General features: G+C 39.9%; 1 protein-coding gene across 1 annotated transcript in view; it reads left to right on the top strand.

Moving 5' to 3' along the window:
• The first annotated feature begins 792 nt into the window (after positions 1 to 792).
• Positions 793 to 27,311, top strand: part of Slc9b2 (solute carrier family 9 member B2) — a 40,611-nt gene continuing 14,092 nt past the window's right edge. Inside the window, exons 1-10 of the mRNA XM_004662991.2 lie at positions 793 to 825; positions 3,236 to 3,334; positions 6,260 to 6,391; positions 7,049 to 7,229; positions 12,010 to 12,180; positions 13,843 to 13,985; positions 14,859 to 14,986; positions 16,251 to 16,426; positions 20,199 to 20,305; positions 23,561 to 23,710. Of these exons, the coding sequence (XP_004663048.2) occupies positions 6,302 to 6,391; positions 7,049 to 7,229; positions 12,010 to 12,180; positions 13,843 to 13,985; positions 14,859 to 14,986; positions 16,251 to 16,426; positions 20,199 to 20,305; positions 23,561 to 23,710 (1,146 nt within the window). The 5' untranslated portion in view covers positions 793 to 825; positions 3,236 to 3,334; positions 6,260 to 6,301. The remainder of the gene's footprint in view (positions 826 to 3,235; positions 3,335 to 6,259; positions 6,392 to 7,048; positions 7,230 to 12,009; positions 12,181 to 13,842; positions 13,986 to 14,858; positions 14,987 to 16,250; positions 16,427 to 20,198; positions 20,306 to 23,560; positions 23,711 to 27,311) is intronic.

The following is a 27,311-nucleotide window of genomic DNA, read 5'->3' on the forward strand; positions in this document are numbered from 1 at the left end:
TGCAATTAGAGTTCATTTGCAGTGGCTGGTGGCGCCGGTGCAACCATTCTCTCCCTCTCTCTCTCTCTGTCTCTGCCTCTTTTTTCTCTCTCTCTAATAAGAAAATATATTAAATTTAATTTTAAAAAATGAAAGTGCAACCACTCCAGTTTCATATCCTCTCTTTAAAAAGCAAACTATTAACGTGCTTGTTTTTTCCTGTTTATTTGTATGCATGTAAAAATATATAACTTTCCCTGTTCTTCATCTAAACACAGTTTTTCTCTATGTGAAGAAATGGCTAAGATTATTCCTTCACATTCATAGCTCTTTAATGTACTCCACAGAAAACTAAGTTTAAATTGAACCACAGTAGTTTCTGAAGGTGTAGATTAATCTTGAAGAAATTCTAGATGTTAGTTATACTGATAGTCATGAATGGTGTGATGGTTAATCTCTGATTACCAGCATGACAGGAGTTAGAATCACCATGAAAATAAACCTATGGTCATGTCCGTGAGGGAATTTCTAGAGTTGAGGTGGAAAGACAGACCTTAGTTGTACCACACCATCCCATAGGCTGGGTTCCTGGCCTGGATTAAATGGAGAAAACTAGCTGAGCCAGCAGCATTCAATGTTCTACTCTACTTTTTCCATGCTAATGTGACAATATGATGCCAGGTTTCTGCTCCTGACATTCTATACTCTACTTTCTGCAACTGTAAACTGAAATAAACCCTTTCCTTCCTTAAGCATTTTGTTCCAGCAATGAGATCTGTTTGCCCTCATAACCTATCAACAAGTGGACCATCACAAGAGTCACAGAGATCAAGTTCCTTGGATTAGGTGAAACTTATATTTCTACTTAAATCTACCTTTGAGGCATAGAACATTTTTTTTATTTGAAAAGATATATTTTTCTAATAACTTACAGATGTCTATCATATTAATAATGGGATATCATGGGTGAAAAGTAGGAAAAAAATCTGTTGCCTTCATATATATATATATATATATATATATATATATATATATATAGACTCTTAATGGTCAGGCATAGTGGTGCAGGCCTTTAATTCCAGCACTTGGGAGGCAGAGGTAGGAGGATTGCTGTGAGTTCAAGGCCGCCCTGAGACTAAATAGTGAATTCCAGGTCAGCCTGAGGTATAGCGAGACTCTGCCTCAGAAAGAAAAAAAAAAAAAAAAAGAAAGAAAGAAAAAAGAAAGAAAGAAAGAGAAAAGAAAAAACTCTTAATGTTTATCTGAAAGGCACATTGCCTTCCTAGGTCTTAGTAAAACCTCTCATCTTCTGTAACTAGACTTTCTTGTTGCTATTTGTTTTTAGAAAAGCTTCTTGATTCTTAGAATTTTAAGGCATACCAAAGATGGCAAGGTATCAACTAAATCATAATTCAAGAATATAAACTAGCTGGTCATGGAGGCACACACCTTGAATCCCATTACTCGGGAGGCAGAGTAGGAAGATTACAGTGAGTTCAAAGCCAACCTGGGACTAGAATGAGACCCTGCCTCAAAAAAAGAAAAAAGTATAAATGATCATGTAAATAGACTGCATTCATTTTGCCACCAAGGAAACAAAGCCTGAGGGGATTAATGACTCCTTTTGCTTTAATAAACCCTTAACATTCTATCATGGGTAGATAAATGTCCCCAAAGACCCATGTGATAAAGACTTGGTTGGCAGCCTTTGGTGCTTTTGGGAGGTAAGGCCTGGTGGGAGGAAGTTTGTTTACTGGGAGTGTGCACTTAAAAGGAATATGGGAATGAAGCTTTTTTTTCCTTTGGCTTCCTTTGTCATGAGATGAGCAGGCCGACTCCACTATGTAGTGTATCACCACAGAGCTAAAGCAATGGGGCCAAGTAACCATAGATAGAAACCTCCAAAACCATGAGCCAAAACAAGCCTCTCCTCTTTTCAACTTGATTATCTCAGGTGCATTTTTCTTTTCATAGTAATATAAAGCTATCATACATTTATAAAAACAAGAAAGAGTAAGGCTGAATATAATGCACAATATAAAATTACTCTGATACTTGCTTTTGGAATGTGTTCACAAACAATTGAATGTGGATATGTATATGTCATTTTAAATAAAATATTATAACTCAGACTGTCAAAATACAATGCACCAATCTGGTAGAAGTTACATGAAGGACTAGAGAGCTAGGCCTATGGCAGAGGGCTTGCCTAGCATGGCAAAACTCTGGGTTAGATCCCTAGCAATGCAAAAGCAAAACAAAATAAGCCAAAACAACCCCTCCACACACAGATTAAATTAAAGGACCATCTAGTTTCACAAATGTTCACACAATTTTACTTTTTTCAAAAGACGAATTTTGAGTCCATTGCATGAAAGCCAAGGGCCTGGGCAGTAACTAGAATACAGCCTGATCAATTTCCTATCAGAGCTCATTGATGTTGGCTCTGCTCTTGGAGAAAAGCCATTTAGTTCTGTAGGCCTTAGTTTTCTCATTTAAATATTGAAGATAGAGGCTTGATAGTTTCTAAATGTGTTTCCACCTCTAAGTGTTCCATTCATTTGTGCCTTTTAGTAACTTGGAAAACATCTAGTTGGTCTGTCTTTGCCCCACTTTAAGATATTTTTGCCAGGCATGGTGGCAGATGCCTTTAATTTCAGCACTCAGGAGGCAGAGGTAGGAGAATTGATGTGAGTTCAAGGCCACCCTGAAACTACATAGTGAGCTAGAGTGAAATCCTACCCCCCCCAAAAAAAATTCATCCTAGATACCCAGTATCTCAGATAGATCATCTCTTTGAACCATCTCTGGGACAAAGGAAATAGTTTAGGATTTGTGTTTTTTTTTTTTTTTTTTTTTTTGGTTTTACGAGGTAGGGTCTCACTCTGGTCCAGGCTGACCTGGAATTAACTCTGTCATCTCAGGGTGGCCTCGAACTCATGGTGATCCTCCTACCTCTGCCTCCCGAGTGCTGGGATTAAAGGCGTGCGCCACCACGCCCGGCAGGATTTGTGTTTTAAAAGACTTTCATCAACACAATAAAAAATAATTAAAGCATTTAACTAACACTGCTAAAACCAATGTGTTACACTAAATTCCGTGAAAAACAGCACCTATTTTATTGAATACCAAATTCTTTGCTCAGTGTAACTAACATTCCTCTTAATGAAAATCTCTAAATTGTACTATAATTTTAGTAATGCCTTTTAAAACAGAAAATCTTCCCATGTCCTGTATTTTTCCTTCCCCTTTTCAGGAGGCAGGATCACTTTTCCCAACATCTGTCATCATACAGAAGATCTATGAAGTCCACTTGAGGTGTGAAGGTCATTCCTAAGGATTCATTTGGTGGCAAGTGAGGAAAATCCAAATCAAGCTGGCTGTTTAAACTAATTCATTGGCTCACCTAACTATAAAATCACTGCATCCAGATGTGCCAACAACGTGGTTAATTTGTAGCCTTCTTATTCCCTTTTCATATTGAGAATCTACTTTGTACTGTTAACCATTTCAATCTTCAGATTTCTTTTGGGCGGAGCAGGGGGGCAGTCACAGGATTTTTTCTTGCAAGTGCAGGTTTTAGGAGTGCCAAAAGCGTTCTTTCCCAGTGATTTCAGTTCAGTTTCCAAGCTGACTGTCATTGACTTGCTAAGGGTCACATGTTCCTGCCTGACACCTTCTTACTTAGTGACGACAGGAGGAGCTCCCTCACTGAGCAGGCTGTCTTCATCCCTGGAGCCCTTGGGCAGTTTCAGGCCTGGGAGAGGAGGAGGATGTCCTCACTGGAACCACACTGAAGGATGACTACAGAAAAGAGAATTGGGCTTTTACACACCAAATAGGAAGGGGATGATTGGCAGGCCAAAACTACAAATGTCTGTCACGGAAAGGGGGCTCGTGCCTGTCCTTCCTTCTGTTAGGTTGCTGTCGGCCATCGCTATCGCCTGTCACTCATGGCCGCTCTCACCTGGCCTTTCTCACAGCATTTTTCTCCAGTATCTTAATTTATAACATTTTCTCTTCTGAGGATTTAGAAATCCAGTAAACAGTTGTTCCAGTTATGTCAACAGTAGAGATGGTGGGTTCTCAAGAGCCTCTCTGTGAGAATGAAGCATAAACTTTCTGAAGGATTTAGTGGCATTTCTTATTTCCATTCAAAGCCATTTTTGCACATGGTTTAAATTTCTTTTCAAAACTATTTGTATTAGGGGGCATGCTATTATGATTTCAAACCTCAGTAAGTCTGAATTGTGTTATGAATGTGGTTGCTTCAAGTAAAACTAAAACTCTTGAGATTTCCCCACATTTAAGAGGTGCAGCAGGCAGGTCAGTGCTCCGTTAGATGCACAGCAGAGAATAAGTGGAACCAGACAGTTGTTTTTATTGGACTTATTAAAAGTCTAGTATTTCATTTTACCATTTCTTTCCACAGTATTTTTCTTGCTTCAAGGGAGTACTTTGGCATACATGATAATAGGAAAATAGAGAAATTTTTGTAACACAAAATTATATAAATTCCCACAAGTAGCATATATTGTACAACATGCCACATTTTGGTTATGTTTAGAAAGACTGTAATAACATAAAGTCCTCAACACTCAATTTTTTCCTGTGAGCTATGCATTTATGTGCTTACGCATGTTTGTATATGTGTGGCCTCATGTGAGTGCAGATGTACATATGTATGTGCATGCATGGGAGTGCCAGATGTCGAACGTCTGCCTCCATTGTGCTGCACCTTATGTATTAAAACAGGATCTCTCACTGAACCCAGAACTCATCAGTATGGTGAGTCTGTCAAGCCAACTTACTCCAGAGCTCTGCTGTCTCCACCTCCCTAGTGCTAAGATAACGCATGAATTCTGCCAAGCCCAATACTTACGTGAAATCAGGACTCGGGCCCATGCCTGTGCAGCTAGCGCCTTGCTGACTGAGCCCTCTCCCCAGCTCAAAGATTGTTTTTAGCCAACAGTCTGTCTACTAGAAATTACCACTTAATGTGCTTCCCTAGCACAGTAGGCCATGTGTCAGTCTCATGATATCATTTTTACTTGGTTAGTGTTGGAGTGTTCTTCAGATGTGGAGGAGTTGGCTGATGTTGAGAATGTGATAGAAGTGATTTTGTTGACACTGCTTAAGAATTCCTATGAAATTCTACTAATGAAAAGGTGAAGAACTGATAACCGTGACTGTTAACATTTACCTGATAAAGATGTTGGAGTCTAACTCAGTTTGGTAGCACACACCTGTAATCCCAACACTTAGGAGGCTGAGGAAGGATGATGGCAAATTTATGGTTGATCTGGGATGAGTAGCTGAGACCCTGTTTTAAAAAGTAAAACAAAACAACAACAAAAATTAGTTGGCCTTGAAATTAGAAGGGTAAAAGAAATAATCAAGTAAAATTAATGGGATTAAGTAGTAAATTTTTAGAAGATCTTGTCATGCTTACTAGAAACCATTTTTGTTAAAGTATCTTAGGGATTTATGGTAATCAAGAAAAGAGATTCAGATGGAAAACAGTAGCCAGTAGTATGGGATATCCACCATGTGCATTGTTGGAATTATTTGTATCTTCGTTGATAGAATAGGTAGTCACAGGCCAGACATGGTGGTATACATTTGGGAGGCTGATACAAGAGTTTGTGGGTCCAAACTACAGCTTCCCTTCAAGATTTTTAAGTTTCTGCTGTACATTTACCTGTACTGACATACTGCAGTCTTATGAAGCCCAGAGAATGTATTTTGTCATCTCTAGTGACTAGCAAGAAATATTATCTATGGCATGGAGGTAACTCAACTGCCAGTGTTATATTTTAAAGTCGAATTTAGAAATAAGCAACAGGTAGAAATCAGTGACTCTGTTTTTTCTAAAATTAATGGAATCTGGAGAGCTTGTCCTCTTCTGACTCATTCCTCATAACAACACTGGAAAGTTACCTGCTTTCCTGCTTGAAAAGCTATCCCACTAGAGAGGACAATTAAACAGTGAAATTGCTCTGCATGTTTTGAAGTTTAGCCCACAAGCTGGGCTGGGAAAGAAGTAAAACGGTGCTTAGTCAACAGAAGTTTATTTCAAGAGCAGTAAAAAAGTAGATAAGAGTGAAGATAATATGTTGGAACCAAAAAAATAATAATAAAAAAAGATCCACACTGAAAAGGTAAGAATAGTCTATCAACATATGCTAGCCACTCACAGTGCTAAGGGAAGGAATAAATATATTGTACTCATGTCCAAAGATTTTCAATCAATGTGAATGCTGTTTCTTCTCCTGCACAGCTCTTCTTTCTCTTCCCTGAATCATCTTCGTAGTTATAAATCATGGGAGAAGAAGATAAAACAATTGAATGTCAGCATCCAAAGCCTTCCATAGGAACAAATCACATAGCTTCTATGCAGCAAGAAACACAGGTAAATCTAGGTGTGGTGGCACATACCTTTAACCACAGCCTTCAGGAAGCAAAGGCAGGAGGATCACCATGAGGCCAGCCTGAGCTACAGCATGAGTTCCAGGTCAACCTGGGCTAGAGTGAGACCTTGCCTAAAAAGAAAAGAGAAACACAGACAAAAATCTCCAGTCAATGTAGAAAATCCCAGCTGTTTCTTTAAGGAAGACACTGTGTATTTCTGATCTATGCTGGAATGGAACATTTCCACTTTACAGGCAATTAACAATTTTCCCAGAAGAGCATGTGGCACATTCCTGGGATCCCAGCACTCAAATGAGTGATGCAGAAAGAGAATTAAGCTTGATACCCCATCTCAAAAAGGGGCAAAATAACTAAAGGGCAAAAAAGATTTTCCCATTCTTAATTCATACACTCACAGGGTAGGTGTGACTAACAGTCATTAGCCGCTTGCCCTACCTAAGGATATGTTTTGTGTTCCCTGCCAATTCCTAGAATAATCTCTCTCTCTTTCTCTTTCCTCTCTTTCTCTCTCTCCCCTCTTCAAACTCACATAGATGAATTGACATGAATTTCTTTGGATCACAGATAGTTATCCTTTCAGGAGTTGTATAGTAGGAAACACAGTTTTAAGGATTTTTAAAAATTATTTTAATTACAGGAGGAGAGAGTTATGAACCTTAAAGGTGTAGATGGAAATGAACCCACCGAAGGAAGTAACCTGTTGAACAGCAGCGAAAAAAATCTGCAGGAGTCACCAACAGAATCAACTTGTTTGCAAAGTCTGAGACATATATTGGCTTGCCCTCCACATGGTTTGTTGGGCAGAGTAATAACAGATGGTATGTACTTGGTAAGGATGGACTCAGACAAAGGAGGTAAAAGATGATGTTACAACAAAGAGTTTTCAAGATCATATGGTTGAAAGGACAGAAAGAGGGCTGGGAAGATGGCTCAGTGGTTAAAGGTGCTTGCTTGCCAAGCCTGTCGGCCTAGATTGGATTCTCTGGTACCCACCTAAAGCCAAATGCACAAGGAGGCACATGCATCTAGAGTTTATTTTCAGTGACAAGAGGCCTTAACATGTCCATTCATATTCTCTCTCACTGTTTTTTCTTTCCATACAAATAAATAAATAAAAATATATTTTGGGCTGGGCATGGTGGCACACGCCTTTAATCCCAGCACTCGAGAGGCAGAGGTAGGAGGATCACTGTGAATTCAAGGCCACCCTGAGACTCCATAGTGAATTCCAGGTCAGCGTGGGCCAGAGTGAGAGCCCATCTCGAGAAACCAAAATATATATATATTTGGTGGGCTGGAAATAAGGCTTAGAAGGCACTTGCCTGCAAAGCCAAAGGACCCAGATTCAATTCCCCAGGACCCACATAAGCCAAATGCACATGGTGAAGCTTGTGTCTGGAGTTCATTTGCAGTGGCAAATGCCTTGGAGCTCTCTCTCTCTGTCCCTCTTTCTCTCTCTCAAATAAATAAACAAAAAATTTAAAAAATAAAATACATTTTAAGTGCTGGAGAGATGGCTTAGTGGTTAAGCACTTGCCTGTGAAGCCTAAGGACCCCAGTTCAAGGCTCAACTCCCCAGGACCCACACTAGCCAGACGCACAAGGGGGCGCACACGTCTGGAGTTTGTTTGCAGTGGCTGGAGGCCCTGGCGCGCCCATTCTCTCTATGCCTGTTGCTCTCAAATAAAATTTAAAAAAAAATCAAAAATAAAATACATTTTGAAAATGACAGAAAAAACTTTACTTCTTTCTTAAATTAAAAACCACTAGATAGGGACTGTAGAAATGCGTAGCAGTTAGGGTGTGTGCCTGAAAAGCCTAAGGACCCAGGTTCGATTCTTCAGGTCCCATGTAAGCCAGGTGCACATGGTGGCTCCTGTGTCTGGAATTTGTTTGCAGTGAATAGAGGCCCTGGGCCCATTCTCACTCTCTCTGTCTCAAAATAAATAAATAAAAATAAATCAGAAATAAAAAAGGCAAACAAACTATTAGATAGGTTCTGGAGAAATAGCTCAGTCAGTAAATTTCTTGCCACACAAGCACAGGACCTGAGTTTGGATCCCCAGAACCCATGTAAAAAGATAGGCACAATGGTGTATGCATCTGGAATTCATTTGCAGTGGCAAGAGGCCCTGGTATGGCCCCCTCCCTCCCTCTCTTTCCCACTCTCTTTTTGCAAATAAATAATAAATAAAAAAATTTAAATCACAGCATGCAAAGAAAACATCATAGAAATTTTATAACATTGCACTATCAAGAAATAGAAATAGCTGGGCATGGTGGCGCACGCCTTTAATCCCAGCACTCAGGAGGCAGAGGTAGGAGGATCGCCATGAGTTCAAGGCCACCCTGAGACGCCATAGTGAATTCCAGGTCAGCCTGGACCAAAGTGAGACTCTACCTTAAAAAAAAAGAAAAAGAAAAAGAAAAAAGAAATAGAAGTATAGCTGGGCGTGGTGGCGCACGCCTTTCATCCCAGCACTCAGGAAGCAGAGGTAGGAGGATTGCCATGAGTTCAAGTCCACCCTGACACTACATAGTTAATTCCAGGTGAGCCTGGACCAGAGTGAGACTCTACCTTGAAAAACAAAAACAAACAAACAAAAAGAAATAGAAATATAGATAGTTGGATGTGCAATTTAAGGAGGAAATATCAAATATGATCAAAAAACAAGTAACTAGAAAATGAGTAGATGTGAAAGGGAACCAACTTGGATTCTGAGATATAAAAACTGTAATTCAGTAATTCAATGAGTAGAGCAGGCAGCAGATTGAAGGTGAACTGCCAAGCAGAGGCTAACAGGTCATCTAGAATGCAGTACACAAGCAGGTGGAAAATATGAAAACTCAGCATCATGGAAATAGCATGCTGGCCAGCCGCAGGATAGAAAAAAAAAATAGCAAAATGGAGAAGAGGAAATATTTAAAGAGACATAGACAGGGTTTTCCAGAACTGACACAATGCATAATTCCTAAAAAAAAAAAAAAACTAAACACATCATTCTAGAATTGCTAAAAATCAAGAAGTCTGAAAAGGAGTCAAAGAAAAAGCATTTCTTAAAAGAATTATAGTTAGACTTAACAGTAAAAATGAAATCCAGAAATCCAGGGAATAATATTTTCGAGAAAATAATTTAATAATTTAAGAGAAAATAATTCTCACCTGAAATTTTGAAGCCTAAAGTATACATTTAAAAAACTACTGGGCTGGAGAGATGGCTTAGCTGTTAAGCGCTTGCCTGTGAAGCCTTAGGACCCCGGTTCGAGGCTCGGTTCCCCAGGTCCCACGTTAGCCAGATGCACAAGGGGCGCACGCGTCTGGAGTTCGTTTGCAGAGGCTGGAAGCCCTGGCGCGCCCATTCTCTCTCTCTCCCTCTATCTGTCTTTCGCTCTGTGTCTGTCCCTCTCAAATAAATAAATAAAAATTCAAAAAAAAATTTAAAAAAAAAAAAAAACTACTTTTAAGAATATGAATAGGAAGCCAGGTGTGGTGGTGCATGTCTTTAATCCCAGCACTCAGGAGGAAGAGGTAGGAGGATCACTGTGAGTTTGAGGCCACCCTGAGACTACATTGTGAATTCCAGGTCAGCCTGGGCTACAGCGAGACCCTACCTTGAAAAACCAAAAATAAAAATAAAAAATAAAAGAATATGAATAGGGCGGGGCACATAAATTTAATCCCAGCACCTGGGAGGCAGATGTTGGAGAATTACCATGAGTTCAAGGACACTCGGAGACTACATAGTGAATTGCAGATCAGCCTGGGCTAGAATGAGACCCTACCTCAAAAAAAGAAAAAAAAAAAGAATATAAATAAATTGGGAAACTAAGGTAGGAAGATCATTGTGAGTTCAAAGCCAGCCAGAGCTACAGAGTGAGCTCCAAGTCATCCTGGGTTATAGTGAGTTCTTGCCTTGGGGAAAAAAAATGAATAAAGATAATTTCAGATAATGAAATGAGCAATTTGTGCCGCTGAGGTCTACAAGGAAAAGATTGCTCTTGGGCTGCACCTGGCCCTGGAGTTGGCTATGCTAGTATTTTTTTTTCAAGATTTATTCTTATTTACTTACTTACTTACTTATTGATTGATTGATTAGAGACTGAGAAAGAGAAAGAGAATGGGCACGCCAGGGCCTCTAGCCACTGCATGCAAACTCCAGACACATGTGCTATCATGTGTATCTGGCTGATGTGAGACCTGGAGGATAGAATCTGGTTCCTCAGGCTTCACAGGCATGTTCCTTAACCACTAAGCCATCTCTCCAGCCCTATGCTAGTATTTTTTTTTCTCCCTGTTGTATTAGTCCTTTTGTCATAGCTTTGACGGTTTTTGTTAAATGTGTGTGTGTTCATATGTGTGAGGGAGCATATGTGTGAGAGTGCCGGAGACCAGAGGACAACCTTGGGTGTCCTTGCACAGAAATGCCATCTTTTGAGACAGGCTTTCTCGTTGCCCTGGAGCTTGTTAAGTGGGTTAGACTGGCCAAGACTGGTCAGGGAGCTTGGGGATCTGCCTGGTTCCACCTCTCCAGCACTTGGATCACAAGTGCATGTCACCACACACAGCATTTTAAAGTGGGTTCAAACTCAGGTAATCTGCTTGCAAAGCAAACACTTTGTTCACTTTTGAGCGGTCTGCCCTAACTTGATTTTTTTTTCCCATGATCTTTTCTATTTTTAGAATACAATTTTGTAGAACACAAGTTTTCAAATCACATTCTCACAGGAATGTGATTATTAAAGTATCACCCAGGCTTACTAAAGTATCACCAATGAGATAATTGCCTCAAGGTGAATAGTTCAAAATTCCACAGAAATGATGATTTTTTTTAAAAGGTGTGGATAATTCTAAGAAAATATTATCTTAAAAACAAATCATAGGCTGGGCTTAGAAATCATGGGTTCAGCAGTAGAGCCCTTGCCTTGCATGTGCAAAGCCCTGGGTTCAAACCTCAGCACTGCAGCAACAAATTCAAGACAATGTATAATTGAAGGCAGAACTAAATATTGGAGAATGACTGGAGTTCAAATATTCTTATTCCATTTTTTATTTAACTTATTTATTTGCAAGGATGTAGAGAGAAGATAGAATTGGTACACCAGGACCTCCAGCTCCTGCAAACGGGCTCCAGATGCGTGCACCACTTTGTGCATCTGGCTTTACGTAGATGCTGAGAAATTGAAACTGGGTCTTTAGTCTTTGCAGGCAAACACCTTAACTGCTGAGTCATCTCTCCAGCCCTCATATTCCTATCAATAAGGTAAAGGTACTGACATGTTTCTCTGCATAACAAAACTGCTGTTACATTTGCAGCAAATCACAGAGAGAAACAAGGCAATAGTGAAACGTTCAGGATTATGGTTCTTTCTGACAGTGAAGATGGATGGGTTGGGGAGGAACACATGGGTGGAGTCAGAGGGGCTGGTAGTTTCCTAGTTTTTGTAAATGGTTGGTATACCCTGTTGTTCATATGGCCAATGTTCTTTATAATTTATACATGTTATATGTGTTTTCATCTGCATTCAGTGCTTATTTAAAAAATATTTTTAGTTTATATCAAAGCTTGCATCTGACTACTAGTTTTCTTGTTCTTTTAGGTGCCATGGTTGTTCTTCTGTGGGCTGTGGTGTGGTCAATTACTGGCAGGGAATGTCTTCCTGGAGGAAACCTGTTTGGAATTATAACCCTGTTCTATTGTTCTGTCACTGGAGGCAAACTTTTTGGGCTCATTAAGTTACCAACATTGCCTCCACTGCCTCCTCTTCTTGGTAAGTGCTGGAACTTTCCTGTCTTCTTCCCAAAACTTTGGTAAATAAAGAAACAAAACATTTCTGTATTTGCTATGCTGGAGCCAAAATCCAAATGTTAAATTTTGAGGAGTTTTATGAGCCAGTTGTTAAATGTGGGGATTTAAAAAAAATAAATAGGGGCTGAAGAGATAGCTTAGCAATCAGGTGCTTGCCTGTGAAGCCTAAGGACCCATGTTTGACTCTCCAGACCCCACGTTAGCCAGATGCACAAAGGTGAGGCAAGCACAAGGTTACACATGCCCACTAGGTGACATAAGCATCTGGAGTTCTATTTCAGTGGCTGAGGCCCTGGTACACCAATTCTTTCTTTCCCTGTCTATCTCTTCCTCCCTCTCTCTCTCTAAAATAAATAAATAGGGCCTAGAGAGATTGGTCAGTGGTTAAGGAGCTTGCCTGCAAAACCTGACAGCCTGGGTCCAATTCCCCAGCACCCACATAAAGCCAGATGCACAAAGCGGCACATGCATCTGGTGTTTGCATGCAGTGGCAAGAGATCCTGGCACACTCAATTCAATTTTTATTTCCCTCTCTGTCCTTGCAAATAAATAAATAAAAATATTCTAAGAAGTTAATAGTATAAAATAACAGTGGCTTACATTATAAAACAAGAGTAATCAGTACTAAGCATTTTTCACTTTCGATTTTTACTATGCTTTTCCTTATCTGAGCACTTGAGATTATGGCTACACCATATAAGAGTACCCTCACCCATTTCTTCTCTTACTTCACAGTTGGAGCTTAGACATATCGGTAGCTTAAAGTCAGCTGTGTGAGAATACCTATCACAGAGGAATCATTACAGGTCACAAATCAGGGTTCTCAGCATGAATGTGAGCAAAGTTCCTTTGCAAACTAATAGCTTCATGATCTCTTCCAGAGACATTAAACTGAACCCCCACTCCTAACCCCATCTCTGGACCTCTTTGCTCACCCCTCTCTTCTCAATTCTTTGTTTTTGGGTATCTTAGTTTGTCTTGTTCCCCAAAAGGCTGAAAGCTTGTTGAGTTATATGATTCTGAGTACTAGTCCATTGTATAGACAGAACTTGTGATTTTTTCTGTGCCTGATACCATGCCCACCATACTGTCTAAAATAATGAAGGGTTTCAGTAGATGTTGAAAAAGTAAGTAAAGGAATGGTCACTAGATGACAGGAGACCATTACCACAATGGTCTTATAAGTCCCTCGCAAGGTGTTACATGTTTTTTATTAAATTATCTGGCATAAAGGTAAGATAGAATCCATGTAAGTACTTGTTGATATTTCAGGTAATGATTTCATGAGCTGTTTGCACACGAAGGAATGGCTGAGATGACACTGTATTAAAGCATGTTATTTAGGATTTGATAATGCTCTCTATCCAAATGCTGCCCCTTGTGTCTCCCTTCTGTGTTCAGTTATTTGGAAAATAGTAATTATTATAATCAGTTTTACTGTGTATGTTAAGATATTTCTCTGTTACTCTAATCTATTATGTTTTAATTATAAGTTTAACATAATCATTGTCTCCAAAGATTAAGCATAAGGAAATGTTATATAGGAGCGTCTTTCATATGTAAAGTGTGAAAGATCTTTCTGAATTTGAAAACTAACTAGTCTTGTTTGCCTTGACCACTCAAGGCATGTTGCTGGCTGGGTTTCTCTTGAGAAATCTCCCCGTCATCAGTAACAATGTACAGATCCAGCACAAGTGGTCTTCCTCTCTGAGAAGCATAGCCCTGTCTATCATTTTGGTTCGTGCCGGCCTTGGTCTGGATCCAAAGGTATGAAGGGTACATTTCTAATTATTGAATAAGAATTCTGTCCTTCCAGTAGTATTTAGTATTTAGTATTAAGCATTTAGTATTGTTAAGCTTCAGGAGATAACTGTGGATACTTTGCATGACAATCTCAGGAAGAGATCAGAATTTGTTTTGTGCAGGGCTGTTTTTAGGTCAGATATCACAGAAGTCTATTCCCATACTGCTTCTTGGAGAAAGGAGTCACTATGTGTGTGGGAGGGACACAAAATAAAGGGTCTTCTTTCATCTGACACAGATGTGTCATAGTCATAAATAATGGTTGGGAGTCATATTTTTGGCTTGCAGACCTCTATGCAAGTATACAGGGCTAATTAGGCTGGCTTAAGAAACTCTCTAGCATATGGAATGAGTCTCAAGTATGGTTTTGAATGTATTTATCATTTAAACCTCTGAACGCAAGAATGAGTGTTTCTGGGGTCAAGCTTCTTTACCTTCATCTCCTTCTGGGGCCATGATTATAAGTAAAGCCAATACTGAGAGGGTTTGGGTCAGCTAGCATGTGATTTATGAACACAGATCTGGAACTCACCTACATTGTTACAAACCTGACTCCAACATACCAGTTTCATGACCTGGGACCAATGACTCTACTTAGTGTCTTTTTAGAAGGTTATATACAAAATGTTGGAATAATAACATTTACCTACCCCAAGAGTTAATATGAGGACTACATAAGCCATCTCTAAAATACTTAGACTGCTGGCATGCTTGCTAAATAAAATTAATTACCAAGAAAATTTATGTTAACACAGACATGGTCTGAGAAGGTATTGAAGGTCATGTTCTTCATATGACTTCACAGGCTCACATTAGTATGTCGTGTTTAACTTTCAGGCTCTGAAGAAGTTGAAGGGTGTCTGTGTGCGGCTGTCCATGGGTCCCTGTGTTGTGGAGGCATGCACATCGGCACTTCTTTCCCACTTCCTGATGGGCTTACCGTGGCAATGGGGATTTATATTGGGGTAATCTTTTTCTCTGTCATGTGAAAAAAAATGCAGAGACATTTGGAACTTTGATGAATTCCATCTAACGCAGAGAACATATAGAATATAGGGCATCATAAGACTTAACATAGATATTACAGCATCATTTAAATAGTCTAGTTTCAAAATGTAGGCTCAAAATAAAAGAAGAAAGAAAGGAAGGAAAAATGTAGGCTCTGTCTTATAGGTGTTAACTTTTTTTTGTTGTTTTGTTTGTTTTTTGTTTGTTTGTTTTTTTTTGGTTTTTTGAGCTAGGGTTTCACTCTAGCCCAGGCTGACCTGGAATTCACTATGTATTCTCAGGGTTGCCTCGAGCTCATGGCGATCCTCCTACCTCTGCCTCCCAAGTGCTGGGATTAAAGGCGTGCGCCACCATACCTGGCTTTTTTTTTTTTTTTTTTTTTTGAGGCAGGGTCTCACTCTAGCCTAGGAGCATAGGGTGCACACCTGTAATCCCTGTGCTGGACAGAAAGAAACGGATGTCTAAGGCTTGCTGGCTAACTAGTCTAGCTTAATCAGTGTACTCTAGGTTCAGTGAAAGACCCTGTGTCAAAAAAATAGGTGGGAAGCAGTAAAGGAAGATACCTGACAGCAGCCTCTGGTCTCCACACATACACATTCACAAGCACCTGCATACACATGTGCTCCTAAACACATTCAAACATATAACATGCATATATACACACGTGCACACACAAAGTATGTAGTAAGAAGTTAGTGCTGATATAATAGGCAAGAAGAAATTCTTCTCACTTCTTATGGTTAAGACTCAGCGCAATAATTTTCTAGTGAGTGTGTGATCTTTGACAGGTTATTCAGTCTATCTGTGCCTTAACTTCCTCGCTTCTTATGAAGTAGACACTTTATAGTGAAGCCTGCAACTGCTCATAGCAATTGAAGCCTAAAAACTGCTGTTGCTGTTGTTTGTTTCTTGTTTTAAGTCACCTTCTGGGGCCTAACTTGATCAGGGATTATATACCATTCATAAGGATGTATGTATTTTAAGCAATGTAAGTCATTTCAACATACATTATCCCTGGCTCTACTTTGAAAATCAGTGTTCAATAGAACTTTCATGTATGTGTTTCTGGCTTGGTATTTCTCTGCTGTTTTACAATTTTATAATTGTCCAAACTTTAACCTGTTAATGTGCAGGAAAAACCAGTAGAGGTTGTTGTAATTTTTTACAGTTGTAACAGTGAGCCACAGGCTATCACAAGTACCTGACCCTCCACATGCTCAGTTTTGTCTTAGGCGCTGTCTCTCCAGCTGTGGTGGTGCCTTCCATGCTCCTTTTGCAGGATGGAGGCTATGGTGTCGAAAAGGGGGTCCCGACTTTGCTCATGGCTGCTGGCAGCTTCGATGATATACTGGCCATCACTGGTTTCAATACATGCTTGGGCATGGCCTTTTCCACAGGTAAACTCATCTGTCCAGCATATGCTGTTCCTGTTCTATAGAACACCTGGTGAAATATCTTAAGTATGGAAGGCAAATTAAATTTTTAAAAATTTCATTATTATTTACTTATTTAAGAGAGTGATAGAGAGAGTGAGAGTGAGAGAGAGAGGCAGATAGAGAGAAATAGAATGGGGATGCCAGGGCCTCCAGCCACTGCAAATGAACTCCAGACGCATGTGTCATCTCATGCATCTGGCTTGCATGGGTGCTGGGGAATAGAACCTGGGTCCCTTGGCTTTGCAGACAAGAACCTTAACTGGGAAGCCATTTCTCCAGCCTGCTCAAAGGAAATTAAATATATAGAGAGGAGCCAGGCGTGGTGGCTCACAGAAAGGAAAGTCAGGTATGTCTCAGGAGGAATAGAAGCTGCTTCTCCCCTCCCTTTCCCCCTGTAGGTGTGGTCTGCCTGAGTAGCAGGGTATTGCACAGGAGTGGTGGACACAAGAGAGTGGCATTTGAAGACAGAGAATACCTTCTGCTTGGAGAGATCTGGGAAAGTTGAATTCTAGAAACTTCACATAAAGGATAAGTAGGTTTTTCAGTGGCCACACATGACAGATACTGTCCAAGTGGAAGAACTGCGACTCTAAAGCAGGACTACTTTCCTTTCTCTCACCTGTAGCTGTTTATCAGTTCTGGTAAGCTGTCTTCTGTAAACACTATTTTCATAATGTTACTTTCTTGTTCTATAATCAATAAACATTCCCTAGTTCCCTATTAGATCCAATAGATACTCATCTTAATTTTTAATATTTTAGTTATTTATTTGAGGGAGAGAGAAAGGGCACTTCAGGGCCTGCACATGAACTTCAGACACATGCACCTCCTTGTACATCTGGCTTACACGTGTCCGGGGAAATAGAACCTGGGTCCTTAGGCTTTGTAGGCAAGCACCTTAACAACTTAGCCATCTCTCCAGCCCATCATCTTAATTTTTTTTTTGAGGTAAAGTGTCACTTTAGCCCAGGCTTATTTGGCACTCACTCTATAGTCCCAGGCTGGCCTTGAATTCACAGTGATCCTCCTACCTCTGCCTCATCTTAATTTTTAACTCTATGTAAATTAGGTCTCTACTACTTTCCTCATGTGCACCTTTATAGCAACAGCTTTCACTTTAGTGGCAAATTAGCATCACCTAGGGAGTATTGTAAGAAAGATGCTCTTATGTAGACATATTTAGACAAATTAAAGTCTACAAATTATGTAGACAAATTAAAGCAGAATGCTGGGAACGGGAAGCAGTGTGGCCATGATTAGGAACTATCACTACAAAGCAGTAGGATTGGCTTTCATGTCAGGGAGGAGAGATGAAGGACAGGCTAGAAACAGAAGAAGGAGAGTTTGTTTGAGGTCTTCATAATCTAGGGTGGAATAGATTGGGAGATGTGGGTATCTTGAAGAGCTTCCCTGGTTGTCTATGTCGTGTTATCTGTGCCCTGCCCATTATGTACTCAAAGGCATGTTCTCAAAGCTTTTGGATTTGCGCCTGGCTAGACTTACTGAATTAGAATATTTAGGGACAACTCCAGGAATTCTTCCTACTTAAATAACTCTGTGACACAGAGACTGAGGCTTATTAGCTATGTACTAGAGTAACTTGTCCACAGCAGGGACAGCTTGAACATGCTGATGCTATCACAGCTAGATGCTTTCGTTTGCAGTACTGGGGGTTGAACTTAGGACCTTGCTTATGCTAGACAAGTGCTACCACCAAAGACATCTCCAGCTCCTTCAGCTAGATGCTTTTGATAGTCACATCATTTACCTATTGGAAAGTTATATTAGCTAAGTAAAATTATTGAGTTTTTTTTCCAATAAGAAAAGCATTTCCTATAATAATAAGAAACAATGATAATTAAAAATGAACCAAAAAAGAAACAGTAATAGCTATTTAGTACCATTTTTCTTAGAATTGTCTTGAAAACTGGCTTCATGTATGGAGTAGAGATTTGTAAAATATATTTTATTTATTTATTTGCGAGCAAAAAGAGAGAGAGAGAGAGAGAGAGAGAGAGAGAGAGAGAGAGGGAGAGAGAAAGACAGAATGAGAATAAATGAGAGCGCTGGGGCCTCTAGCCACTGCAAACGAGCTACAGATCCATGCACCACTTTGTGCATCTGGCTTTAGGTAGGTGCTGGGAAATTAAACCTGGGTCATTAGGCTTTGTAGGCAAATGCCTTAACCTGTGAACCAGGTACTCAGCCCCACCAGAGGTTTTTATGTTTGTTTTTGAGGTAGGGTTACTAATCCAGACTGACCTGAAACTCTCACCATGAACCCATGGTGATCCTCCTACATAAGCCCTAATGTTGAGGTTAAAGGGGTAAACCACCAGACCTGGCATTAGAGAAGTTTTTTTTTTTTTTAACTTATTTTTTTTAATTTATTTATTTGAGAGCAACAGACACAGAGAGAAAGATAGACAGAGGGAAAGAGAGAGAATGGGCACGCCAGGGCTTCCAGCCTCTGCAAACGAACTCCAGACGCGTGCACCCCCTTGTGCATCTGGCTAACATGGGACCTGGGGAACTGAGCCTCGAACCGGGGTCCTTAGGCTTCACAGGCAAGCGCTTAACCGTTAAGCCATCTCTCCAGCCCTAGAGAAGTTTTAATATAGTTTTCTATACAGTGTGCTAATGCAGGCTCTTTAAATCCAATTTCCCAAATCCAATTTGCTGTGAGGAAAAACTCAAGTTTTACTTATTCTATATTATGATACCTCAAGGAAGTTAAGCCACAAATAAAAATTCTTCTGAGGGAAGTAACAAAATAATTTGTTTCAGATTTACTTTTAGAATAAACCATTGAGCTTCATATTGTCAGGTGCTTAAGTTACTGTATTCTAAATACCAGAGTTTATAAATCAATGTACATCTATTGTTTTTATAAAAATCCAGCTCTTCAATGCTGATTAGGAAACTTGTTTTGTGCTATGCTAGGATTTGAACCCAGGGCCTCATGCATATTAGGCAAGCACCCTACCAGTGAGCTCCAGCCCCAGCCTTGGTCACTTGGAAACTTAACTAGATTTATCTGCTCAAGCTACACATAGAATCCTGAAGAACAAGCTAGCTTCGAGTCATGAATTTTACCTTTATAATTTTTTGGTCCTTTAAATAAACAACTATAGAAATGAACAAACAAAAATATACCTAATGCTGGCATGGTGGTGCATGCCTTTAATCCCAGCACTTGGAGGATTCCTGCGAGTTCAAGGCTGCCATGAGACTGTATAGTGAATTCCAGATCAGCCTGGGCTGGAGTGATACCCTGCCTTGAAAAAACAAAACAAAACAAAAATGTAACTAAGAAGTAAACATAAAAAATCATATAAAACATACAAAAATATCTTATGCTTCTTTTGGATTTTTTTTTCTTTAATAACAAGCATGGTTTTCTTTTAAACAGGCTCAAATGTAGAAATTAAGAAATGTCTATAGGAATTGTCTTCCATGTGAGTGATGTCCTTCACATGATGATATTTTAAGTTAATTAATTTATTTGCATCAGGGTCGGGGGGGGACACTCCAGAGTCTCCTGCTGCTATAAACAAATGCCAGACAAATATGCCACTTTGATCCCCTATTATGCGCTTTAATCTGCTATTATGCAGGTGGTAGGGAACTGAAGTTGGGCCAATAGGCTTTGCAAGCAAGCACCTTGAACTGCTGAGCTGGTGGCTGTATGGATTTAGGATTCTCTCTGAAGTTCTCTTCATGTGTTTTTCAGGCTCTACACTTTTTAATGTATTCCGAGGCATCCTGGAAGTAGTGATTGGTGTGGCCACTGGATCTTTCCTGGGTTTTTTTATTCAGTACTTTCCAAGCAGTGACCAGGTAAAAGAAATCATCTGTGAGAAAATGCTCCTCTAAATGTCACTGGAAAAACTTTGTAGAACACATTCCTAAACGCTGAATAGGCAAGATACAGCTGAGCAAATGGTCCTATTTTAAACTGCTTTCTATTGGTGCAGTCCATCAGTTTTATGATGTCCTAATGCATCCCTGGAATTTTTTTTCTCTAATTTATATTATATACATTTCAAATTTCACCGTGAAACAAATAACATCAATTCCAAAATAATAGGACATGCAAGTAACATTATTTCATAATATTCAATTAAATCAACTTCTGGCTTCCTTTTTTAGTATCAAAATACCTTAAATTGTAGTGCTGTCAGTAGATAAGACTCCTAATGGCTCATTATAGTAAAATATTTTATTCCATGATCAAAGTTCTTCACGATACACATAATTTCTTTTCTTTCTTTCTTTTAGCATTATAAAAAGTATTTTTTCTTAATTTATTTTCAAGGAGAAATAGGGGAGATAGACAGAGAGAGAATGGGCACACCAGGGCCTCTAGCCACTGGAAATGAACTCAAGATGCATGCACCCCCTTGTGCATCTGGCTTACATGGGTACTAGGGAATCAAACCTGGGTCTTTTGACTTTGCAGGTAAACACCTTAACCACTAAGCCATATCTCCAGCCTTTTCCTTTCCCTTTTTTTTTTAAAGGCAGGGTCTCATTCTAGCCCAGGGCTGACCTGGAACTCCCTCTGTAATCCCAAGAAGAACTTTAAGAAAATTAATGTTTCTATTATCAAGGTGTATACTGATTTAATTTTTTTATGTTTCAAAAATCCACAAGGAAAATCACCTGTCAATGACTGTATGAATGTCTAAGACATATAGGATTATTGTAATAACACACTAAAATTAAAATGATGCTTATGTTTTATTTTTTCCTGTGCATAAAATGATGTGGTAAAACAATTCATCATCTAGGGCCTCTCTTCATTGTGGCAATAATTTGCTCCCTGTTACTGTAGCAGATAAAGAATATTTCCAAAGACAGCACAGGTATAGATCATTTCTATCATCACTGAACATTGTAGAGGAAGTGGTGTTCCCATGCAAACCACACAGTAGTTCATAAAGACAGTACTATTAACATGACCATTTAACTAATGAGGAAATCGAGGTGTAGGCAGGATGAAAACTTAAGGTCAAATGGCTAGAAGCATTACAGATGGGAGAGAAATCAGAGGATCCATCCTAGAGCTTGCTTGCCTCCAAGTCAGTCACTGAAATGACCTGCTTTCGAAGACAATCAGGAAACAAATATAAGAAGTAAAGGGGGAAAATACATGGTTCTTCCATTTTGAAACAACAACCAAGTATCCTCAATCTGTCCCCCCTTAAAGTTTCTTGATATTAGCTAGAAAAATCAAGGGAACATCTAATTAAAGAGTAAACAGACAGCCAGGCATGATGATGCAGACCTTTAATCCCAACACTCCAGAAGTTGAAGTACGAGGATCACTGTGAGTTTGAGGCCAGCCTGGGCTATAGAGTGAGTTCCAGATCAGTCTGGGTTATAATGAGACCTTACCTCGGGGAAAAAAAAATGAGTACACAAAGAGACTCAAGAAATAGAGATATATCTTTTTATTAATTTTATTTGTTTGAGAGAGAGGCAGAGAGGGAAAGAGGAAAAGAGAATGGGCACGCCAGGGCCTCCAGCCACTGCAAACAAACTCCAGACACCTGTGCCACCTTGTACATCTGGCTTACATGGATCCTGGAGAACTGGACCTGGGTCCTTTGACTTATTAGGCAAGTGACTTAACCATTAAGCCATCTCTTCAGTCTAGACATATCATTTACCACAAAAATCCTGTGATGGGGGCTGGAGAGATGGCTTAGCGGTTAAGTGCTTGCCTGTGAAGTCTAAGGACCCCGGTTCGAGGCTCCATTCCCCAGGACCCACGTTAGCCAGATGCACAAGGGGGCACACACATCTGGAGTTCATTTGCAGTGGCTGGAGGCCCTGGCACGCCCATTCTCTCTCTCTCTCTCTCTCTCTCTGTACCTTTCTCTCTCCATCTGTCGCTCTCAAATAAAAATAAACAAAATTTAAAAAAAAAAGAAAAAAATCCTGTGATGGACCTGGGGAGTCGACTCAGTGCTTACATACATTTCCTGCACCAGTACGTGAACCTGAGGGGCTCTGATTGCATCCAAGCTTAAATCTTCAGATCTGGGGTGTTGCAGTCAGCTCCTTGTTGCTGGGACAAACATCCAACCCCACACAACTTATGGAAGGAGAAGGTTTATTTCAGGCTTACAGCACCCAGAGGAAGTTCCCTCAGTGACAGAAGAAGCTGGCTCACTCCATCGTACATCAGCATAACAGAGAAAGAAAAAAGAACACCTGCAAGCACTCACTCAAACCAGGCTCAAACTGCTTTCCACATACATTAGGCTGGACTGGAACTCCCCCCCCCCTAGTGACAAGCCCCCTATAGCAGGGATCTGCCTGCTAGGAGCTCAAGTAGGAAGTTTAACCTAAAATGCCTAAGTCTGTGGGGCCATACATTCTAACTATCACAACGTGTAAAACAGCTGGGTGTGGCCACGTGCACCTGTAACCCCAGCCCTGCAGGGGAGCAGAGACCCAGGAATAATCCCACTTTGTGGGCTTCAGAATCAGTAAAAAGGGACTGGGGTACAAAACAAAACCAGGTGGAAGAGCAACCAAGTTCCACTCCAGTCCCCACAGACAAGCAACCCTCACCTCAGGTGAGGATATGGGTATCACAAGGGCACATAGATATGCATGTACCACATACACATCACATTACATACACACACACACACACACACGTAAAAAAAAAAAAAAGGAAAACTGTGTTATAAATGCTTTCACACATGATGAAACAAAGTTTGGAGAAATTATGTTAGTAACATAAAATGATAAGATTTTGACACTGGTCTACCTGAACCCAAAGCCTAACATGCTAACCCTGTAAAGAGAAAGTATGTTGAACACAGGAGGACTTTTTTGTTTTTTTTTATTTTCAAGGTAGGGTCTCACTCTGGCCCAGGCTGACCTGCAATTCACTATGTAGTCTCAGGGTGGCCTTGAACTCATGGTGATCCTCCTACTTCTGCTTCCCAAGTACTGGGATTAAAGGCATGCACCAGCACACCTAGCCAGAAAAATATTTTTATTTTCACCTAATGAGAATAATCGATTATTTGAACTTTGCTTGAAATAATTGAGTTCATGAACCTTCTCTTCAAGGATAACCTTGTGTGGAAGAGAGCCTTCCTGGTCTTGGGCTTGTCTGTGCTAGCTGTGTTCAGCAGTGTGCATTTTGGTTTCCCGGGGTCTGGAGGACTGTGCACACTGGTCATGGCCTTCCTTGCAGGCATGAAATGGAGTAACAAAAAGGTGAGTTTCATCTTAATTTCATTTGCCATGATTTTTTTTCAGATTCTTTCTTTTCAGATACCTTCTCTTTCTTACTGTATTTTTCATTTTCATGTGTGTTCGTGTGTGAGGGGTGTGTGCACGTTTGGAGATGTGGGAGTGCATGCGTGTGTGTTCTTCAGGAACACTTGTCCCCACCTCCCGGCTCTGGAGTTACAAGCATGTGCCTCCAGGCCAACATTTTTATGTGGCTTTTGGGGCTAGAACTCAGGTCCTCCTGTTTGTGAGGTCAGCACTGTGAGGACTGAGCTAGCTCTCCAACACTCACTTCAGGCACTTTCTTAATGTTAATGGAATTTTTCACAAGTGCTTTCCTCTATACCCACAGAAATGCACACCCAATGCACACAAGCATATCCTTCCTTCCCTTATGTACTCTTGTCTACAACTTGATGATTTCACTTAAAATATACACTGATATGCTAGCATGATGTCATCAGTGCAGCGTTTTGTCCTGGGTAGCTGTCTCACACTCAGTGTAACAAATTTCCTATTCACATGTATTTAAGTTGCTTTACTTTGATGCCATGAAAATAAATGCTTTAATAACATAGTCTTGCAATACTACATTTTGTAAACACTCAGATATTATCAATTCTTTAAATAAAAACACTTGCACTTTATTATCAAGGAAGGAGAAAAATACTGACAAACAGATACCACACCATAATTTCAAAAATGTTCACTGTAGGCTGGGCCTGGTGACACACTCATTTCATCCCAGCACTTGAGAGGCTGAGGTAGCAAGATCACTGTATGAGATCCAGGTCAGCATGGGCTACAAGAGCAAGCTTCGGGTCAGCTGGACTAGAATGAGAAGTCTACCTCAAACAAAACAAAACAAAAAGTATTAAAATGTGATAAGCAATATGTCCTAAAGTCAACAAAATGCTGTCTTTGAAGTTCTCTATAGGATACATTTCTAAAAACAGAACATGCACACTTTTATACTTTTGGTATATCAAGTTGCCCTTTTAAAAAGCTGTGCCATTTTACATTCCCAGTAAGAGTCTGTGAGAGGATCTGTTTTTGATTCAAGTTTATTTCAGTTTTGAAATATTCTGTCAATTTGATAGGTGAAAAGAATATCCTGTTATAGATCTAATTTATATTTCTTCTTTATATACTTTACTTATTTAAGAGAGAGAAAGAGGCAGATATAGAAAGAGAGGGAGAGAGAGAATGGGCATTCCAGGACCTCTAGCCATTGTATATGAACTCCAGACTCATGCACCACCTTGTGTATCTGGCTTACATGGGTCCTGGGGAATCGAACCTGGGTCCTTAGGCTTCACAGACAAGCACCTTAGTCTCCAAGCCCTCTCCAGAACTATATTTCTTTATGAGCAAAGCTAATTCATTTTTTTCATATGTCTACTAGCCAGTGTGTTCAAAAGCCTTTATCCATTTTTAGGTTTTCTTTAAACTGATTTTCAAGAACATTAATATTCACTTTTTCAGTATATATTATTGAAATTAGCTCAGTTCTGTTTGTCTATTTTTATTCCAAGTGTTCTTTTCATAGATTTGAGGTTGATAGGACTGTACAAAGATTATATATTGGTGACCTCAACTAAATTTACCTAAGCTAGATATTATAATACCTGAAGGAAGGTTTCAGAATATTGATGCTGGCCAGGTCTGGTAGCATGTGCCTTTAATCCCAGCTTTTGGGAGGCAGAGGTAGGAGGATCACAGTAAGTTTGAGGTCACAGTGAGGCTACATAGTGAATTCCAGGTCAGCCTAGCTAGAGTGAGACTGTACTTCAAAAAACAACACAAAAATAATATCGATGCCCAGCTGATTCAATAAATAATTAAAATAATTCAATATAGAATATGTATATGCACACATATATACACACACACACATAGATCTCTGTGGAGATGTGCCAAAGACAAAAGTCATTGTGGGAAGCCAGGAGTGGTGGTGCACACCTTTAATCACACTTGGGAGGCAGAAGTAGGAGGATCGTCATGAGTTCAAGGCTACCCTGAGATTACATAGTGAATTCCAGGTCTGGGCTAGAGTAAAACCCTATCTCAGGAAAAAAAAAAAAAAATCACTGTGGGAAACTAGCATTAAAATAGTAGTAGTTACTGATCTCTCAGGGTGACTATAAAAAGAGGATGCGTATGGGTGAGCATTGCTTCACTTTAGAGGCTGCCTGGAACTTTGTGTCTAGAAGTGGATGAAGGCTTCTGGAAGGTGGGCCAAGATGGCTTGGGCCTGAGGCATGGAGAGTGAATTCCAAGTCAGCCTGAGCTAGAGTAAAAGCCTATCTTGAAAAAAAATACAAAAAGGAGCCGGGTGTGGTGGCACATGCCTTTAATCCCAGGACTTGGGAGGCAGATGTAGGAGGATCAATGTGACTTAAAGGCACCCTGAGACTACATAGTTAATTCCAGGTCATCCTGGACCAGAATGAGACACTGCCTCGGGAAAAAAACAAAACAAACAAACAAAAAAAAACTATAAAAAGGCTTTCATTTTCCATATCCTCCTCCTGCCATCCTTTGGGCAAGAGCTCCATGTTCCTTCCTTCTCTTACTTTCTGGGTCTTTCAATGTCCACAAACCCTTCCAGCTGTACAGGAGCTTCACCTTTCTTCTTTCTCTTAAATTCTGTTCATATCTAATAAAATCTTTCTAAACTTAAAAAAAATAGAGTGCTGGAGAGATGGCTTAATGGTTAGGGCATTTGCCTGCAAAGCCAAAGGATTCTGGTTGGACTCTCCTGGACCCAGGTAAGCCAGATGCACAGGGGCACATGCATCTGGAGTTTGTTTGAGGCTGGAGAAATAGCTTAGATTTTAAAGCATTTGCCTGCAAAGCCTATGGACTCAGATTCAATTCCCCAGGACCCACATAGGCCAGATGTACAAGATGGCACATGTATCTGGAGTTCATTTTCAGTGGCTAGAAGCCCTGAACACCCATTCTCTCTCTGTCTCTCTCAAATAAAATATTAAAAAAAAAAAAAAAGCCAGGCATGGTGGCTCATTCCTTTAATCCCAGCATTTGGGAGGCAGAAGTAGAAGGATGGCTATGAGTTCAAGGCCACCTTGAGATTACATGATGAGTTCCAGGTCAGCCTGGGCTAGAGTGAGACCCTACCTTGAAAAACCAAAAAAATAAAATAAAATTAATTATGATTCCAACATATAAAGCCAATAGCTTAGTAATGATTTAAACATTTTGGGTTATTTCATCATTCAGTAGGAAAGCCCTCAGCTTTGTTTCTGAAAACTATCTTCAAATTAAATGTTTCTTTTATTGTTGTTGTTTTGTGTTTTGTTTTTTGAGGTAGGGTCACATTCTAGGCCAGGCTGACCTGGATTTCACTATGTATTCTCAGGGTAGCCTTAAACTCACAGCAATCCTCCTACCTCTACCTACCAAGTGTGGTGGAGCTTGAGAATTTGCACTCCTCATAGATTTCCAAGAGATACTGATACTTCCAGCATGGCAGCCACACCGTTCTCAATAGTTCAAAGGTTTTATACTGTTTTCTTTGATGATTCTTTCATTAACAATGAAATTCAGTGGTTTTGTTAAATTT

This window comes from Jaculus jaculus, chromosome 2 (assembly GCF_020740685.1).
Source record: "Jaculus jaculus isolate mJacJac1 chromosome 2, mJacJac1.mat.Y.cur, whole genome shotgun sequence".
Lineage (NCBI taxonomy): Eukaryota > Metazoa > Chordata > Mammalia > Rodentia > Dipodidae > Jaculus > Jaculus jaculus.